At 42.1% G+C, this 20,285-nt stretch overlaps 2 protein-coding genes across 3 annotated transcripts in view; one reads left to right on the forward strand and one right to left on the reverse strand.

Annotated features, from left to right (window-relative positions):
• The window catches only part of LOC148101557 (uncharacterized), a 137,058-nt gene that overhangs the window by 116,374 nt on the left and 399 nt on the right, over window positions 1–20,285 (reverse strand). For both annotated transcript variants that reach the window (XM_087846408.1, XM_087846412.1), the window contains exon 2: window positions 18,740–19,336. In XM_087846408.1, the coding sequence (XP_087702534.1) occupies window positions 18,740–19,336 (597 nt within the window). The remainder of the gene's footprint in view (window positions 1–18,739; window positions 19,337–20,285) is intronic.
• LOC148101560 (uncharacterized) lies at window positions 9,599–10,411 on the forward strand. Its single transcript, XM_087846469.1, has one exon. The coding sequence runs from the start codon at window positions 9,599–9,601 to the stop codon at window positions 10,409–10,411; it is 813 nt and encodes a 270-aa protein (XP_087702595.1).

Below are 20,285 nucleotides of genomic sequence, written 5' to 3' on the forward strand. Positions count from 1 at the left end.
AACATTGCACTCATAGCGATGCGATTGAAATATAAGGAGACTTTCGGACAATGTGTGTGTGTGTGTGTGTGTGTGCGTGTGCGTGTGTGTGTGTGTGTGTGTATATATGTATGACATTTAAGGAAAATACTAATACAATGAAAATAAACAAAATAAATGTTCCCATTAGAAATTTTTTGGCTCTTGTTTGCTCTATAAAATATTTGTTTTCTTTTAGAATCACTCATCTTAGCAGTAGGATATACATGAAAAGAGGAACAAATGTAGTTTGAGTGAAAATGTACATTTTTTCCACTCTATGGTCAACTGACTTAGTGAATCAAATGACTCAAAGAACCCGATTCACTTTGGTGCGTGAATCATTAAAACTCGATTCAGTAAAAAGAATCAAATTTACCATCACTATGGCTGTATCCCAATTCAGGGTCTGCAGCCTTAAAGGCTGCATTTTAAGGCCGATTACGTCACAGTGGTGCGCCGAAGGCTGTCCCAATTCAAAGGCTGCTCGAAATGCGGCCCTCAAATGCGTCCTTCATTTCCCTGAATTTTAAGGCTGTGGCAGTGTAGACTTCGTGGTCCAACATATCCCACAATTCATAGCGCCCTGGACAGGCCTTGACCACCTTTCCAATAGGCCACTGCGCTCGCGGTAGTTGTGAGTCAACCACCATAACCACTTGTCCTGTGGTTAAGTTGTCAGTTTCCCCCTGCCATCTTTGTCTCCTCTGAAGATCCGGCAGATGGTGACGCAGGAAGTTGGACCAAAAATGGTCCGCCAGAATCTGACTATGGCGCCATCGCCGTCTTCCCAGCATCTCACTCGAAGCATAAATCACCTGGGGGAGTGACGCATCTCGTCGCCCCATTAGCAATAAGTTGGGTGTGACTGGATCCGGATCCGCTACGTCCGAAGAAACATACCCGAGAGGCTTTGCATTAATGATCCCTTCCACCTCGATCAGCACAGTTTGCAAAACTGCCTCTGTAACCGTATTACCTCCCAACACCACTTGAAGAGCTGTCTTCACAGATCTTATCTCCCGTTCCCAAGTACCTCCAAAATGGGGGGAACCTGGTGGATTAAACCGGAACTCAATCCTCTGCTCCGCCAGCTGCTCTTTAATGGGGGCTTCAAGAGCTGAGAAACTAGACCGCAGTTCGGTCTCTCCTCCCCTGAAGTTGGTACCACAGTCAGATAAGATCTCATATGGCTTTCCCCGGCGTGCAATAAACCGACGCAGAGCCATGAGAAAGGCATCGGTATCTATGCTGTCCAACAGGTCAAGATGCACACAGCTCGTAGTCATGCATTTGAATATGATACCCCAACGCTTTTCAGTGCGCCGTCCTACTTTGATGTTGTAAGGGCCGAAGCAGTCGACTCCAGTGGACCAAAAGGGTGGTTTGTATAGGCGTAGCCTCGCGGGGGGTAGATCTGCCATCCGAGGAATATCAGGACTGGCTCGCCACCTTCGACACTCACCACAGCTGTGCTGGTGCCGCTTGATTGCCTCCCTTCCTCGGAGAATCCAATATTTTCTCCTCATCTCCCCGAACACTCGTTCTGGCCCAGGGTGCAACAGCTGCTCATCATATTGTCTGATCAGTAGTTTAGTCACCGGATGCTGCGGGTCAAGGACTATGGGGTGCATGGCATCCAAGTCCAGACCTTCTGCTCTTCTGAGTCTTCCCCCAACTCTTATCAGCCCAATAGCCGGGTCATACTCCGGAGCAAGTGTTAGCAGGCGACTCTGCTTATGAATTGCCTTACCAGCAGCCAGGGCCTGTAATTCCTCGGAGAAGCTATCACTTTGAGCTTGTTTCAGGAGATGCAGCTCAGCAGCTGATGCATCTGTAGCAGTCATGACATGGTTTTCGTGATCAGCAGCCGCCCCATGAAGGATCTGATGGGTAGCCTTAACCACTTCACTCCATTTGCCAAAATTGGAAATTGGCACCGTTTGCTGTGGACTGCACGTGGTGGTGGTTCCACAGAATGCTGTTCCTCTCAGCTCCCCATCGTCTTCTTGACCTTCACCTTCATGGAGAGTTGGCCAGGTATCAGGGTTCGTTAAAAGGAAAGGTGGGCCCTGAGTCCAACGGTTTGGTTGACTCAGCTCGAGAAGGGTTTTCCCTCGCGTGAGGTCATCAGCCGGATTGTCCTTGGTGTTGACATATCTCCAACTTGACACCTCAGTAAGATCTTGTATTTCGGCAATCCTGGTACCAACAAAGACCTTATAGCGGCATGAATCAGATTGGATCCAGGTCAAAACTGTTGTTGAGTCGCTCCATAGAGTGATGTCGCTGGGTTGAAAGGCCAGCTCGGTCTCCAGTACTCTAGCCAATTGGGCTCCGGCAAGAGCTGCACATAACTCCAAACGTGGCATAGAAATCTGTTTCCGGGGGCTTACTCTTGACCTCGCCATCATGAATGCCACGTAGACGTCGCCTTGGGAGTCCTGTGTTCGCAGATAGGCTACTGCTCCATAGGCTCTTTCGGAGGCATCACAAAATATGTGAGCCCCTCTACCTGGTCTCCCGGCGTCTGCTCTTGGTGGGACATAGCATCTTGGTAATTCCACCTGTGGCAAGTACACTAGTTCCTTCTCCCACTGTGTCCATCTCTCTAGTAGGGCCGTAGGATGGATTTGTTCATCCCATCCAACTCCTGCCTTCCAAAGATCCTGAATTAGAACCTTTGCTCGAGTTGAGAAGGGTATGAGGAAGCCTAGAGGATCATATTGCGATGCCATCACCCGGTAAACATTTCTCAGTGTGGGCAGAGAGTACTCCACAAGTCGATGCCTGTATCCAAGGCGGTCAGTGAGACAGTTCCACGAAGGCCCAGAGCTGGTTCTTCTGGGTCTTGGCTGTGCTGGGAGAGCCAAAGCTCTGTGCTGGCTGCTTTGGCTTCCACTGGCAGGTGCTCTACCACCGATGGAATGTTACTGGCCCATTGCCTGATCTCGAATCCTCCTTTGGCGAGTAACTCCCGCATCCGATCTATGAGTGTCTTAGCCTCCTCTGCAGATTGGAGACTATGCAAACAGTTATCGACATAGAAGGCCCTCTCCACCGTGCCCAAGATATCTTCATTACCCTGGCTGTTGTCCCTGACATGTCTTTGGAGGGCATAGGTGGCACAACAAGGACTGCACGTTGTACCAAAAGGCAGAACCTGCCACTCGTACACGCTTGGCTCCTCATCCTTCCTCATAGACCTCCATAGGAAGCGGAGCAGAGGTTTGTCCTCGGGCAGCAACCGAATTTGGTGGAACATTGCCTTGATGTCACCACTTATGGCCACAGTATGCTCCCTGAAGCGGAGGAGGACCCCAAGCAGTGAAGGTCCCAGAATTGGACCTGGAAGCAACTGGCTGTTGAGGCTTAGCCCATTGTATTGGTATGAGCAGTTGAATACAAGTCTAGCCTTGTTGTTGTGGTGAACTACATGGTGGGGTAGATACCATGACTCGCCCGAACAATCCACCTTCTCAGGTGATAGTTTCTCAACATAGCCTACCACCTCCAGTTTATGCACCTCCTGACAATAGGTTTCAGTCTGCCCTGGGTCTCTCGCTATCCGACGTTCAGTACTCCGTAACTGTGGTAGCAAGGCCAGCCTGGGTGCCCAGAGGCGAGGACTGTCTTTGCGACGGAGGAGGGGCGTTGCATATCTTGTCACTCCCTCCACCTGCACTCTGGTTGTGCGCCGCTCAAGAGCTTCAAGTGCTTTCTGATCTTCCTTAGAACGTGTTGCGGTCTTCACATTTGTGTATGGGAGTACATCCGCCTTCCACAATCGTTCTACATGTTGAAGGAGATCATTGCTTGGAGACCCAGTAAAGAGACACTGTTGCTCTTCCCCAGCGAACTGGGCTAAGTTAGCTGGACCCTGCAGAGCCCATCCAAGGCGGGTACAGACTGCTAATGGACCCCCAGGAGGGCCAGACCGTACAGGTTTCGTTGGGACAAGCAGATGAGGGAAGTCTGAGCCAATAAGGACTAAAGGCTGCACCCTGTCGACAGGGAAAAGTGGGAGTCCCTGCAGGTGTGCATATTTTTGCATGAGTGCCTTAACTGGATAACTGTGCTCAGAGAGGCCCAGTTTGTCAGCAGTGAAGGCATGATGGATTTGGTATCTCACTTTAGGATCATGGGCAGGGGAAATCTCAAAGGAGACCGAGGCCCCTTGCAGGTGAATCACATCCTGACGAACAGTCCTTAATGGAAGTGTCTCGGCTTCCTTCCCTAGATTGAGGTGCTGCACGGCTGGTGGTAGGATGATGGATCGTTCAGAACCGTCATCTAGTACAGCAAAGGTCTCTAATGAATACTCAGCATTGTACAGATACACCTTCACAACCTTTAGCAGGACCTTATGAGGATGGTTTGGGTGATCAATGTAGATGGTGGACGTATCTGGGGCAGTGCCAACCATCAGGACTTTCCTGGGCTCCTGTTGGCAAACCTCATGCAGCACTGTAAGATGTTGCTGTTTGCACGCTTTACAGGGTGCCTTCAGGGTGCACACATCAGGTGCGTGATTCCGTCCACAACGCCAACAACCTTTATCTTTGATCCACTCTGCAATTTGGGTGGTGGACAGTGTCTTAAATTTGGGGCAAAGATTAAGGTAGTGCTCACGAGTGTCACAGTATGGACAGTAAGGTTTTGGCTTAATCTTCCCTTTGATGGGAGGTATCCGATGACCTGGTTCCAGATGAGCTCCATCCCCCTTCCTGTTGTCTGTGTTGTAATACACAGTGGAAGGATATCTTTGGCTTTTCCTGCCTTTCTGACCTTGTTTGGTCTGGTCCTGAAACATATCGGCTGCCCTACTAGATATGCGCTTGGCCTGCGACTTCACTTGGAGCCAGGCCGAAAAATCTGGCAGGGTATATGTCTTGTCAGTTCCAGTTCTCAGTATCCCACGACTGAGGCTGTACTCAACAAACCCATCTCTGTAGCTTGCTGGGAGCTTACTCAGTAACTTATCGACATGAGAGCCACATCGCAGTTCGTAGCCGTTTTCACCTTCCAGCGATCGAAGCATACCTACTAAAGCCTGCACATCCAGAGCAAAGTTGTCGAAGGCTTCTGGGTCCCCCACCCGGATTTGGGGAGAGTTCAGGATAGATCCAAGCTCACTCTGTACGAGCTGACGAGGTTGACCATATTTGTCTTGGAGAGCCTGGAGTGCTGTAGTATATGGCAGGGGATCATGCATATATGCTTGTGCTAGTTTGTAAGCACTTGGTAGTTTTAACTGCTCCAGAAGGATTTGATATTTGAACTGCTCTGTGAGATGAGTATGGCTGCCAAGCAGACTGTCCAGAGGCATCTTAAGAAGTGCAAAATCACTTTCCTTACCACTGGCGAAAGAAGGTAGTGCTGGCTTGGGGATCCCATACGAGCTGGCAATTAGCAGTTCCATCAAGTTGTTGCCATTGCTGTCAGTAGGTGGCAACGGTATCTCTGACCGTAAAGACGGCGCCGTGGGCCCACAGCCAGCTAAATCAGGAAGCGGTAGAAACTGACTGGGTGTTGTGTATGGCACTGGAGGAAGCCATCCCTGATGTTTCACCTTTCCAGGAGGCTGTGATTGTCGGTTAGGGATATTAAAGCTGTCCTCTGCTGCAGGTCGGAGAGTCTGAGTCGAGTAGGTAATAGGGGATTGATTTCCTCCTACCTGCTGACCATACTGATGACCAGCTGAGGGAGTATCCATAGCAGGACCGATATGTTGCGTTGGACACCCATGGAGAGGTTCAGATACTGGCTTCAGGTCAGCCGAGGAGCTGGTGGGATGTAAGGGCTGCGTATCTGGTACTGATGCATCCACTGGCAAGATCGAAGGTGGGAAAGCATTCACATAGCTGGTCATATTACGTCGCTGTCCATTATGTGCTGGCTGCTCCGACAGATTCACTTGGGAGTTTACTCCACTGCTGCAAGCCTGAAGGCCCGAGTCATACTCACAGTTATTTAAAGGTCTAGGTGGTGGCAGCCCATCTTCTTGATCACGAAGAAAAGCAGCAATGAGGGAAGCTTTCTTTAGTTCCATCTCCTTCTCTTTGAGTCGACGCTGCATTGATAAACGTCTGGTAATAGATTCTCTGGTGTGGTGAGCAGTACGTGCCTCTTCGTCTAATTGACGTCTTTGCCTTTCTTGCTGCATGTATAGTTCCTCCTTCTTACTGAGGGCTTCCCGGGCCTGAGCATCCAAGATTAAACACTGTTCCTCAGCTAGACTCTCTTCCATCATCTGCCGCTGCAATTCTGCTAGCTCCATGCCCTTCATCTTCTCTTCCAACATCGCTGTCTGCAAATCAGTTAGCCCTGCGATTATAGAGCCTCCCGAAGGTGAGTGTCCACTAGCCTGGGATCTAGGTTTGCTGCATTGAGAACCTGAGGCATGTGATCGTGAAGAGGTTGAGTGCTGCTTGGCAGAGCGCTGATCTATAGCCATCCCTGCCTCTGCACCTGCTGTTGGTTTATCAGTGGATGTACCTGATTTGGGTTGATATTCAACTTCATAATCATCAAAGCCGGGAGATGTCTCTCTCGCTGAGTTTTCCGTCGCACGGATATGTCAGGGATATCCCGGTGCTGAAACTCCATGTTGTCCTCAGTGTAGCTATCTATCCGGCTCGAAGGACCACTTGTTAGAGAGTTATCTCTGGGATGCTGGGATGATAGCTCCCTCAGGACTTAAACTCCGGTCAGAGAGTGGGGCACAGAGAGTGATGTCCGGATATACTTTAATGTAAGTTAACAGCAGCTCAACAGTACAGCAGTAGGCATACTTAACGGATGTGGGAGGGATGGACAGACGTGTGGTTCTGAATAACAAGAAACAAGGAGAAACAATTTTCACATGTAAATATAACAATTGTTATTTCCCAACATTATACCAATATAATGAACTGTAACACAAATAATCAGCTGAATGCCCTGACATAAGAAAGTCCCACAATCCCATTTGAACAGGCAGGAAGCAAGAATATCTGCATATCTCAGGCAACAGAAAAGACCTAATGCCCCCAAATTAGGAAAGGTCAGTAATTACATGGTCTTCAGTGCCCTCTAGTGGCTAAATAACACAACCGCGGCACACAGATCCAACCCGCAACAAATGCTACGGTGGTAAGTCACATGCCTCTACCAATCTCGATAAATCTCCTAGCATAAACCCCCTGTAATTAACATCGAAGTACAACCCGTGCTATAAGTGGAAATAGACTCGTAGAACTGGAGGGATTTTGACTCACATTTGCACAGGAACGCACACGGCTGGAGATCGCTATTCCCCCGCACTCATGGAGAAAAACATGCCTAGTGCTCCTCCGACTCGTGATACGGCAGGACCGTCGTAAAAGCATGTGACGTCATCACCGCAGCAAACAGTAAGAACAAAGTGGAACTTATCGGCAGAAATTAACATTGCACTCATAGCGATGCGATTGAAATATAAGGAGACTTTCGGACAATGTGTGTGTGTGTGTGTGTGTGTGTGTGTGTGTGTGTGTGTGTGTGTGTGTGTGTGTGTGTGTGTATATATGTATGACATTTAAGGAAAATACTAATACAATGAAAATAAACAAAATAAATGTTCCCATTAGAAATTTTTTGGCTCTTGTTTGCTCTATAAAATATTTGTTTTCTTTTAGAATCACTCATCTTAGCAGTAGGATATACATGAAAAGAGGAACAAATGTAGTTTGAGTGAAAATGTACATTTTTTCCACTCTATGGTCAACTGACTTAGTGAATCAAATGACTCAAAGAACCCGATTCACTTTGGTGCGTGAATCATTAAAACTCGATTCAGTAAAAAGAATCAAATTTACCATCACTATGGCTGTATCCCAATTCAGGGTCTGCAGCCTTAAAGGCTGCATTTTAAGGCCGATTACGTCACAGTGGTGCGCCGAAGGCTGTCCCAATTCAAAGGCTGCTCGAAATGCGGCCCTCAAATGCGTCCTTCATTTCCCTGAATTTTAAGGCTGTGGCAGTGTAGACTTCGTGGTCCAACATATCCCACAATTCATAGCGCGGCAGTCGGTGTGGATAATTTTGCCGCAGACGGCAGAAGCGGAGTGGCCGAAGAGTAAACTGTGAAAAGTAAGTACTGAATATTATGTCACTTATTTATGTGAAAATGTTTAATAATGAGGAACATTAAAACTTTACTGTTGGCCACATGTCTGCAAAGTTATTGCAGCTTTTACTTGCTTTTAAAGCCTTTAAAATATAATAATACAATAGTCGACCTTAATCTTACAGAGAATGTGATGAATTTGTGGATAATTAAAGTCAGTCATATATCCACAAACACAACAAGCTGAAAGTCAGTGATGCTGCTCGGTTTGCAGTCCTGAATATCACGGTACAAGCAGGACTCACTGCACTGTTAATGTTAGCTATGTTATATTGCTGCCTCTGTTCGGTGGTGTCGAGCTGACGGTTCACTCGTTAAGCTGAAAGAAAGATGCTTTAATCACAGGAGTCACACATGTGTCCACTGTACCATCTGGGAACTCTTCTTGTTTAGCACTCGTAATAACACAAACACTAAATCCCCCTGTTTGTAGCAGTGTATACACCTGAGACACCTGCCTGTCTGTCCTGCACTCTCTCTCTTTTTCTTTCTCTCTGATTGTGGAATAAAAGTATGAACATGTATTTATAAGTTACACTTGTGTTTGAATCCTGCAGCTTATCACACATTTGATTTCCATGTGTGATAACTGCAAGTGTCCAGAGTGAGGACAGACTGAGGGACCCACTGCTGCACATCATCTGTGAGGCTTTGCACCCCTGATGATCCACCAGGACAAACTCAGCAGTGTGTGAGGAAGAGGAGGAGGAAGAGCCAGCAGCAGCTGACAGATGGAGAGAATAGACAGACTGTTCCCTGTTTGTGAAGGACTGCTAGAAAAGTTTAAAATAACTAATTGTCTGTCCTGAATCAGTCTCATTAGGTAATGTTCAAATAATTTTATCATCCCAGTGTTTTCAGTGTGGGAGAAAGTACTCAGGGCCTTCAGGTTACACACTATGAAAGGCAGCAACAAGTTTAATGTTCAGAAACCTAAAGTATGTATCGGCAGCAGAATGGAGCGAAAAATAACTGTTTGTTTCAGTTCTATGAAGCTTTGAGTATTTTGAATTAGTAGCACTGCTGTGTTTGTTGCATCATATTGCTGTAATTGTTTATATGCTTTATATATTCTGAGGTAAGTTGATCTATAGTGTTACATCATATTCTATAAGGATGTTATGTGTTTGTATACTTTCTGCCCAGTTTGACCCATTTAGCAGAAGTCAGCCTGTTTAAGGCTTTGATATCTATTCTGTATGACTTAAAACAGTTATGACATGGTCTGATTTTCTCACCCAATAAAGGAATATTTTGTAGGAGGCAGGTGATAGCCATGTGAAGACGTGTTATACAGGGCTCCTCAATGGACTAACTTTTTTCATAATTCCACCGCTCCAAAACTAACGAACTTTTAATAATAGTACGACAATACGCCCGTGTGCTGCTCTGAGGCACTTTTTACATCTTCAAAGCTACATTGTACGAATTATGAGCAAAACTAGATCGGAGAAAGAGCAGGCCGCAAAAGCCTCGGACCATGCTGAGGACAGATCGGAGGCACCACCCCCTGACATGAGTGAGATTATGAGAGCGATTGCTAGCTCTGAAAAGAGGATATTGGACCGTATCGATTCAAGCACGAAAGATTTAAATGATAAAATAGACACAATCAAAGAAGATTTGGAGAAGCAAGAGACTCGTTTGGAAAGTGTTGAGTTTGGTTTGAATACTTATTCAGACCGGACAGTGGAGTTGGAAAACGAGGTTAGCAAGCTGAAATCGGACGTTGCTAAGTTGACCAGCAAATTGGACGACATCGAGGGGCGACAACGCTGGTGCAATGCACGCATTGTAGGGGTGAAGGAGGGCTTTGAAAACACCGGGAAACCCACGGCAGTTATTGCTACAATGCTGAAAGACATACTGGGCCTCGATTTTACTCCGATGTTGGACCGCGCTCATCGAGGCTTGGGTCAACAGGGAAACTCCCCCAGGGCAATCGTGGTGAAGTTTCACTATTACCAAGAGAAGGAAGAGGTGTTCCGAAGGGCCGCCAAGTCGCAGCCGTTGCTGCTGCAGGACATGAAGATAAGCATTTTTCCTGATTTTACAGCAATGGTGGCAAAGAAACAAGCTGCTTTTATGGAGGCTAAACGTTTGCTCCGAGGCTGCACTGGCGTTAAGTTTGGACTTTTGTTTCCAGCTGTTCTCCGCATCACTTCACCTACGGGACAGGACAATCGTTTCACCGACCCAGCAGCTGCAATAGACTTTATCAAAAAAGACTTACTATGGCCGTGAGAGGTACAGCCGAGTGAGAAGAGATAAGTTGGACTTCATATGTGCGATTGTTTGAACTCAAGGGACATAATTTTACGTTGGTGTTGGGGAGAAGTCAAGTAATTAATTGGGCCATACTCAGAAAAGGCCGGAAGGTATAATGATTTTGATTTAATTTATTATGAATACTCTGCCTTCCTCCTTTGTTCCGATTTTTCGATATGTTCGAGATATTGCTGTTATTCTGGGGCATTTTATTAGAATAAACACGGGGAAAGTGGAAAATATAAGTTTTGGAGTTTTGTTTAGTTATTAAATGTTATATATTTGCCCAGTTGAGGGGCTGTTTGAGGGTTAACAGTATGTTTAGTCACTGTGCTATCCTAGCCTGGAGGGTTGTGATCTCAGGGATAATAGTAGATCAGCATGGGGTTTTGAGGCTCGTTTTATTTATTTATTTTTCCCTTTTTTTCTCTTTCTTCGGGTTCCAGAGGTTGGGACATATTTTTTCAGCACCTGCATTTTGGTACCTGAATGGCAAGCTCGCAAAGTAATCTGCCTCTTCGTTTTATAAGCTGGAATGTTAAAGGTCTAAATAATCCGGTTAAACGCACAAGGGTTTTTACTCATTTAAAATCATTGAGATCCGACGTTGTATATTTGCAGGAAACACACCTCCGATCAAGTGAACAAATTAAACTAAAAAAAACATGGATAAGCCAAATATTTAGCTCAAAATTTGAGGATAGATCACGGGGTGTGGCTATTTTAATTAGGAAGGGGATTCCATTTATTCCACTATCAACTGTGGCGGATACCAGAGGGAGATATATTATTATACAGGGTAGGTTGTATGGGAAACAAGTAATTCTTGCAAATGTATATGGACCAAACTGGGACGACCCAGATTTTTATTCTACCTTTTTAAAGCACCTGCCAGATTTAACAGAGTCCCATTTGATTCTGGGTGGTGACTTTAACTGCGTGCTTAATCCTCAACTTGACAGATCTAATCCTAAACCTGATAGCAAAATTTCAAAAGCGGGTAATGTTCTAAAATCTTTTATGCAATCTTATGCTTTTTTTGACCCCTGGAGGAACAAAAATCCAACATCTAAACAATTCTCTTTTTTTTCACCAGTGCACCGGTCATACTCACGGATAGATTTTTTTGTTGTAGATAATAGAATTCTTCCCAAGGTTTTAGATTGCCAATACAATTCTATTGTTATTTCAGACCATAGTCCAGTACAATTAGATGTAAATTTTTATGAACGCTCAAGTCAAAAAATGGCCTGGCGACTTGATCCTTTACTCCTAACTAAAGACTCATTTTAAAAAATGGTCTCTGAGCAAATACAGTTTTTCTTAGAGACAAATCAAACCCAAGGGATGAAAATGACCATTGTATGGGAGGCATTAAAGGCCTATCTTAGAGGCCAGATAATTTCATATGTTTCATTTCACAAAAAGAAAAACTTACAACAAATGAACAACCTAGCCAACAGTATAAAAGAGATTGATGGCTTATATGCAGAAAATCCAACACCAGACCTCTATAAGAGAAAATTATTACTAAATTCAGAATACAAAATTCTGTCCATTCAGCAAACAGAACGTTTATTTTTCAAATCAAGGCAAAAGTTCTATGAACATGGGGAAAGAGCCGGAAAACTTTTGGCACATCAAATTAAGCAATCCATATCAGCTAACACGATTTCTGAAATCTGTAAAACCTCTGGAGAAAAGACGTCCGATCCGAAAACCATTAATGACCAGTTTAAAATGTTCTATTCCAATCTTTATACTTCAGATCCGGTTGATGAAAAAAAGGTTGCTGAAATGCTTGATAGATTACCAATTCCACAAATATCTGTAAATGACAGAACAGAAATTGATAGAGAGATAACCATTAGTGAAATTGTCGAAGTAATTAAATCAATGCAAAGTAACAAGGCACCGGGACCTGATAGTTTCCCTATTGAATTATATAAAATGTTCATAGACAAACTAGCACCAATACTCAAAGATGTATACCAGGAAATATTCTTTCAAGAGAAATTACCAGATACTATGAAACAAGCCATAATTTCTGTGTTGTACAAAAAGGGTAAGGATCCCTCACAATGCAGCTCCTACAGACCGGTGAGCCTTTTAAATTGCGATTACAAAATTCTCACAAAAATCTTAGCTAATAGAATTGATCTTATACTGCCAAAAATTATTAATCCTGATCAAACCGGCTTTATACCAGGGCGACAGTCATTTTATAATATGTGTCGCCTATTTAATATTTTATATGCATCAGAACCAAAAGAAAAATCAGAAATAATAATTTCTCTTGATGCAGAAAAGGCCTTCGACCGTATAGAATGGCCATATCTTCATGCGGTCCTAAATAAATTTGAATTTGGCCCATTGTTTCGAAAATGGATTAAAATACTGTATTCCTCTCCAGTTGCAGCAGTGAGGACAAATAATGTAACCTCTGACATTTTTCAGCTTGGCAGAGGCTGCAGGCAAGGCTGTAGTTTATCCCCCTATCTCTTCAACTTAGTAATCGAACCCTTAGCTATTGCTCTTAGGGAGGACAGTCAGGTTGCCGGAATCTCTAGGGACGGGACAGTGCACAAAGTATCATTGTATGCAGATGATTTATTGCTTTATATATCTAATCCAAAGGCATCAATCCCTAAATTGTTTAAGATATTAGACCACTTCGGATGCATATCTGGATACAAATTGAACTATTCAAAAAGCCTACTGTTCCCTATTAATAACATAGAGCAAGATTTCTCTGCCTTCCCTTTTAAATTAGAAAAAGAAACGTTTAAATATTTGGGAATAAATATAACCCGCACAATGAACGAGTTGCGGATTTATAATTTTGACACTTTGTTAGAACAAACATTGCAAGATTTTAAAAAATGGGCAACACTTCCAATCTCATTGGCAGGCAGAATAAATATAGTTAAAATGGCAGTCTTACCAAAATTTCTCTATGTTTTCCAAATGGTTCCTGTTTTTATAATCAAATCAAGTTTCAAAGATTTAGACAGATTAATAGCAACATTTATTTGGAAAAATTCAAATCCCAGAATAGAAAAAACATATTTGGAAGTACCAAAAGAGGTTGGTGGGCTAGGGTTGCCAAATTTTATCTTTTACTACTGGGCGGCTAATATCTCCAAATTATTGTACTGGAAATATGTTTATGAGAACAACGAGGGTGAGGCTTGGGTAAAAACGGAACTGATGTCTAATCCACTTCCCCTCCTAACCTCATCCCTAGCTCTAAATCAAAAACAGAAAATAACAAATCCAGTTGTAGGAACATCTATTAAAATATGGCTTCAATTCAGAAGGCACTTCGGTTTGCAACAAGTTAGTAATTTTTTCCCTGTTGCTTATAACCCTTTTTTTCTGCCATCCATTTCAGATAAAGCATTCCAAATTTGGCATAATAATGGTTTGAAGTCTTTTTACAATTTATTCTCAGGAGAAACTTTTAACACCTTTGACGCTCTGATGAGAGATTACAATATACCAACCTCACATATGTTTAGATACTTGCAAATACGAAGCTTTGCAAAAACATTGTTTCCTTCTTTCCCGTACCTACCTCCTAAAAATCAAGTGGATACCATTTTGGAAATAGATCCTTTTGGCAAAAGGAGAATCTCCGTCATATACAAACTGATACAGAGCTTAAGGCCTATTACTTGGGAAAAAACTAAAAATAATTGGGAAAAAGACATTGGGGTGGATCTATCTGATGATGAGTGGAGATCTTGTTTAAATCGTATACATACTTCCTCCTTTTGCATTCGCCATGGTTTAATTCAGTTTGAAATTCTTCATCGTCTTCATTATACAAAAGAGAGGCTTTCAAAATTTCTCCCAGAAGTCGATCCTGCCTGTCCCAGGTGTGGACATAATCCAGCAAATGAGGGTCACATGATGTGGTCTTGTCCGAACCTGGATAATTACTGGGGAAATATATTTAAAGCATTATCTCATATCAGTGCGCAGAACTTAGTGCTTGATTTCCGCATTGGCATTTTTGGAGTTATGCCATCTCGATACAAAACGAGTAAATCTCAGGAAAATGCCATAGCATTTGCTACATTGCTTGCCCGTAGACTTATTCTATTCCACTGGAAGTCTGATAAGGCTCCTTCATACATACAATGGTTAAAGGAGGTGCTTTTCTTTTTACCACTGGAAAAACTTAGATACAGAGTTCTCCCATCACAACAAAAATTCTCTGCGACTTGGAACCCATTTATTGACTATATAAAAACGTATTTTCCAGATGTGTGACATACATTTTTTGTTTGTTTTGTTTTGTTTCTCTTTACATGAGCCTCGGGTGGGGAGGGAGGGGGGGTTTCTTTTTTGTTTTGTTTTGTTTTGTTTTGTTTTGTTTTGTTTTGTTTCTTTTTTTGTGTATAATGGCAATGTTTCCATTATGTATTGTGACCATGATTTGTGAAAAAAATAAATTTAAATAGATCATTAAAAAAATAAAAAATAAATAAATAAAGGAATATTTAACATATCAGTCTACTCTTCATTCTATCAGAAACAGTTATCACAGCTCGTACATTTGCTTTTTCCACACATATATGTAAGCATTGAGCCAAATGTAATAATGCCAACATACTGAAGGAACAACATTTGTCTCTTATATATAATACATCTATATATACACTGTCACAGATACTTGAGTGTCTTTGAGTGAAGATTTAAGGTGATAGGACATATAAATAGCTGCAACGTGAATCTTTACTGAAGCTCAGTATTTGACACAGAGTTCACTCACATGTGCTGTACCAGTGTACCTGCACATGTGATGTGACAATAGAAGTGATTTGATTTGAGAGTTCAAACTCACTGCTGTAATAACTAATAATGATTAGTATAATAACTATAATATTGGCCATATTATATTTACACTGACTTTAGTCTCATGAACAACATTAACTATTTGTTATTTACTAATCTTAAAATGACTGTTCAGTACAGAAATGAAGCCCAACAATCATGTTTTAAAGTCCTGTGGTCTCAGCCTCAGATACTTATTAAATCACACAAAGCTTGTGTAGAAACAAACAAATGAACAAAATATGTTCTCTTTCATTTCTGTCAACCACACGTTTCCAGCTGTTAGTATCATGGTTGCTAGGCAACCTGGGCAGCACGACGGAGGCTAGACCGTCCCATTTCACAAGCCTCACACTTCCGGCCTTAGCGGTCTTTGAGTACGCGGCCCTTGAGGACCGTTGAGGCTGCGTACTTTAAGGCTGCGTACCCTGAATTGGGATACAGCCTATTGCTTACTTGCTTTTCTCGACTGAGCGGACGTCCTGTTCAATAAAGTTTTTTTTTCAAAATAAAGGCGTTTCTAAAGTGCATTACCTAGAGCAACCACAGAGGAAGTCTGTAAACACATAATGAATAACAACTGACTGAGAATGATATTTTAGTGATACATTTTACAACTTTTAGTGATAACAGAACAGTGTCAATAATTAATTAATTACATGTGTCATAAATACTTATGTAATTAATTATTGCCACATTTAATTAATTATTTAAGGGTGTATTTAATTAATTCATTATGGCAGTCTTGGCGTTCCATAAGATTCAAGAATTACACGATTTCTGTTAAATAAATCATGTTTACATGAAATAAACAGAAAGGAGTTGTGACAACAAAATCTCAGCAATCTCAGCAAACTATCTACTGGAGCGGTAGGTCACTGAAAGTGTTCCACTTACATTTTGTTAATTTGGTGGAGGTTTGTTTGTTTTGTTCCTGTGAAGAAACGTGTGGTGGACTCGGTCACTGTTTGCTGATATTTCTTAAGGGGTGTTGCCAACTTGTAAACAGGTAACTGAACAATACATATGAAGCCATGTGGGAGGGATATTCCTGCTGTGGTCAGTCGTTCAGTGTAGGGGATGTCCTGTTTTCATTTACAGATTGCCAAGCTGCAGCTTTGCCTGGATGGATTTCTGGCTGCAGGGCCGAGGTCTGGAATGTGCTGGAATGTGCAGAAAATAGGTTTAAATGTTCAACAAATTTCTTCCAGTCAGAGAATGTTGCATATAATTAATTCTTGCTTGATGCATAAAGTTAAAACATTAAAACTAATAAAACAAGTTTTAAAAAGAGACGTTTCCGTTTGATTACATTTTGTATGATGGATTATGCAGAAAACGTAGAATTGGGCTGAAAGATCTATTGCTTTATCACCTATTCAGGTTGTAAATTGTGTTTTTAAAAAGTAACTAAGTAATTAATAACTTTTGAAAATAAGTAATCAGTAAAGTAACGAGATTACTTTTTGGGGGAAGTAATCAGTAATTAGTTACTGATTACTTTTTTCAAGTAACTTGACCAACACTGCTTACTGTTATACAGTTTTACAGTTTTAACCGTATTCCACGGCGGGGAGCACCGGTGTGTTCGTTAGAGCAGACCCAAAAGCAGACACTGGATGAAGGAGCTGGTTTGCAAACCAGCAGGAAAACATGAAAAGACGCAGGCATGACACGAACTTGACATTAACCAGGCAGACCAGAAACATGAAAGATTAGACACAATCAACAACATGGTGAACTTTAATACAGGGGAAGATGACACAAAGGAGACATACTAAACAATGAACAGTAACTACAACTAAGGAACCTAGGCTCTAATGCCAAAAGGACAAACTATAAACAAAATACAAGAAAACACAGAGCGCTGTGTCATACGATCCAGGACTGTGACACCGTATTTAATAAAATCAAGTTTTTAAATTGTTTTAGGTGCTACTGTTATGTGTTTGATTCTATTTTGATTTAACATTAAACCCTTGTGAACTGAATGTGCCTACGGCTCCACCCTATTGAAATAGGTACCTCCCACAGGTCGCACTTATTCCGCCAAAGATGTGGAGATCGAGCTGTTTTAGATTCAAATAAAATCAAGGCACTCAAAAAGATCCTCTGGAAAAGATGAAAATTCTTGGAACAGAGTTTAATACACAGAATTATAACAACAGGAAGAAAATACAGTTTTTCATGCCTTCTGGCAGCTGAGGCGAGAAAAAACTATCCCAGGTGGCAAAAACTTCATTAATATAATTGTAGATAATGTTTGACCTAAATATGTGGGTCTTGTGATTTTAAACATGTAGGTTAGATGCTTATCACAGTGATTCCATTATATAACCACTCCAGTGTATGTATAGTGTATACATGTCAGTATAAGTCAAGTGTATACAGGTATATATGTCATACAGTTGCAGTTGCCTCATTGTTCTGACAAAGAAAACTAACCTATCGACAACAAAACAACAGCCCATCAGACTGAGCAGCAGCTTTACAGCATCAGCAGTTCTCTGATACTTCCAAACAGTGACATGGATCTATATTACATCTGTGCAGTCAGCACTCACAGAAACAGGAAGAGAGCAACCTTCAGAAAAAGAGATTATACATCCATCCAGTGGAACATTTTCATCAGATCTTTACAGGAGATTTGATCTGAACTCTGTGGAGCCTGATCTCAAGGGTTTTAAGTCTGACACTGAAACCAGAGGATCTTTCTGTCACTTCAGATTCACTGTGATCCAGTGATGGGAGTGATTTCAGCCCTGAGTGATCACGCTGATGTTTGCACAGAGCAGATAATGAAGTGAATGTTTGGGCACATTGGTAACAGTGAAACAGTTTATTAGTAACGTGGGATCGTTTGTGTTCGGAGTATGAACTGAGATTCCTGAAGCTCTTGTCACACTGGTCACAGCTGTAGTTTCCTTCCATGTGTGTATGTTCATGCTTGTTACGACCATATGAGTGTGAGAAGCTTTTTTCACAGTGTCTGCACTTGTATGGTTTCTCTCCTGTGTGGACTCGTTTGTGTGATTTAAGCCCACCTTTAGATGTGAAGGATGACCCACACTGTTCACAGAGGTGCTTTTTAACCCCACTGTGAATCAGTTCATGTCGTTTTAACTCAGTTAGTGTGGTGAAGCTTCTCCCACATTCTTTGCAGTATTTCAGTTTGTCTATACTGTGTCTACGTTGATGTCTTTTTAGGGAGCCTTGCCAACTGAAAGTTTTTCCACAGAGGTCACAACGAAAGTCTTTCCCACCACCACAGTGATGACAGGGTTGAGAACTGGATCCATCTGTGTCGCTCTGCTTCTAAACAAAGACACAAAGACAGTGTAAATCAGTCCTTCAACATCTTTATCCTGAACGTCGCCTTAAAGAAAGAGCATCTCTGCAGACGTCGTATTACATTTTACTGTTTCAGTTAACACAGATAAAGATAAAAATAAAAATACATACCTCACAGTAACTGCACTTGTAGAGTCTCTTTCTGGTGTGGATCTGTTGGTGTTGTTTCAGGTGACGTGGAGATTTAAAAGTCTTCTCACAAAGGTCACATTTATAAGGTCGTTCCTCAGTGTGGGTCAACATGTGGCGTTGTAACTGCCTGTTGGTTGTACACTGTCTGCCACACTGATCACAGCAGTACACATCATGTCTGGTGTGAATGCGTAGGTGTATATTTCGGCTCTCTATGTGGCTGAACATTTTCCCACAAATGTCACAGCTGTATGCCTTAATTCCAGAGTGGGTAACTAGATGATTCTGTAAGCTGTTACTGTGAGTAAAAGCTCTGCCACACTGATCACAGCTGTACGCTTTAACTCCACTGTGTATGAGTTTGTGTGTTCTTAGGGAACTTTTCCAGGAAAAAGACTTTCCACACAAATCACAGCTGAACGGTTTCTCTCCAGTGTGGATGACCTGATGCTGTTTTAGTGAATCCTTCAAAGTAAAATCCTTCCCACACTCGTCACAGCTGTATGTTTTCTCTCTCTTTCTTCTGTGAGGTTTGTCGGCCTCCTGAGAGCGCTGACTTCTCGCTCCACGTTGGTCCTGCAGTGACAGAGATACAAACAGAGGCAGTGAGTGAAATGCAGTCGTGGAACAAACTCAACCTTCAAACTCCCTCCATTAACACTAGTTTTAAACCTGAAGGTGGAGTGTGGCACCAAACACCTTAAAGGTCTCTTGTCCCCACCCACTGGTAATAGTAACACATTACATCCAACCTGGTGTTAAAAATAATAATGACTGTTCAAACACTCTAAAATCCTGCCCGTCCCTCTTGCTGTAGACTAATAGTAATGCTAGCATGCTAACACAGTCAGAGTAGTAAGGTACACACTGTTTTATATATTTTTTATAATTTTCTAATTTATTAAACGATAATAAATCAAAAGTATCAGCTACTAGCTTGTTTCAGTGAAGGAAAATGTCATAGTCTGATTGTAACCTTAGGAATTTTTTACTTTTACTCCCTACATATATATATATATAAGTATATATACACACTATATATATATAAGTATATATACACACTATATATATAAGTATATATACACACTATATATATATATATATATATATATATATATATATTTGTGTGGAAAGTCTTTTTCCTGGAAAAGTTCCCTAAGAACACACAAACTAATCCTTACAATTATAAAACAGGCTTTTTAGTTTTGTTTTAAGGCATTTGAGGGTAGGGCTGTGCAGTATGACCAAAGTCCCATATCCCCATATAATACACTTATTGTTCCGACAACGATATAGATCACAACATTTTGCATTTTCTGTAGATTCTGTGAATCTCAATTTAGGCATTTCCATAGAAAGTTAAAAGGTGAGGATAGTTTACATAATACTTCCTCAATATTTAGCCATGGTAGATCAGAATGTTCATGTATCCAGGGAGAAAGAATCCTCGCTTGTATTGAAAGAACATAATTTTCTATGTTTGGCACTCCCCACCCGCCCAGAACTTTCGGTAACTGTAGTGTCT

The sequence above is a fragment of the Neolamprologus brichardi genome, chromosome 9, assembly GCF_056152115.1.
Source record: "Neolamprologus brichardi isolate AB-2024 chromosome 9, ASM5615211v1, whole genome shotgun sequence".
NCBI classification, from domain to species: Eukaryota; Metazoa; Chordata; class Actinopteri; order Cichliformes; family Cichlidae; genus Neolamprologus; species Neolamprologus brichardi.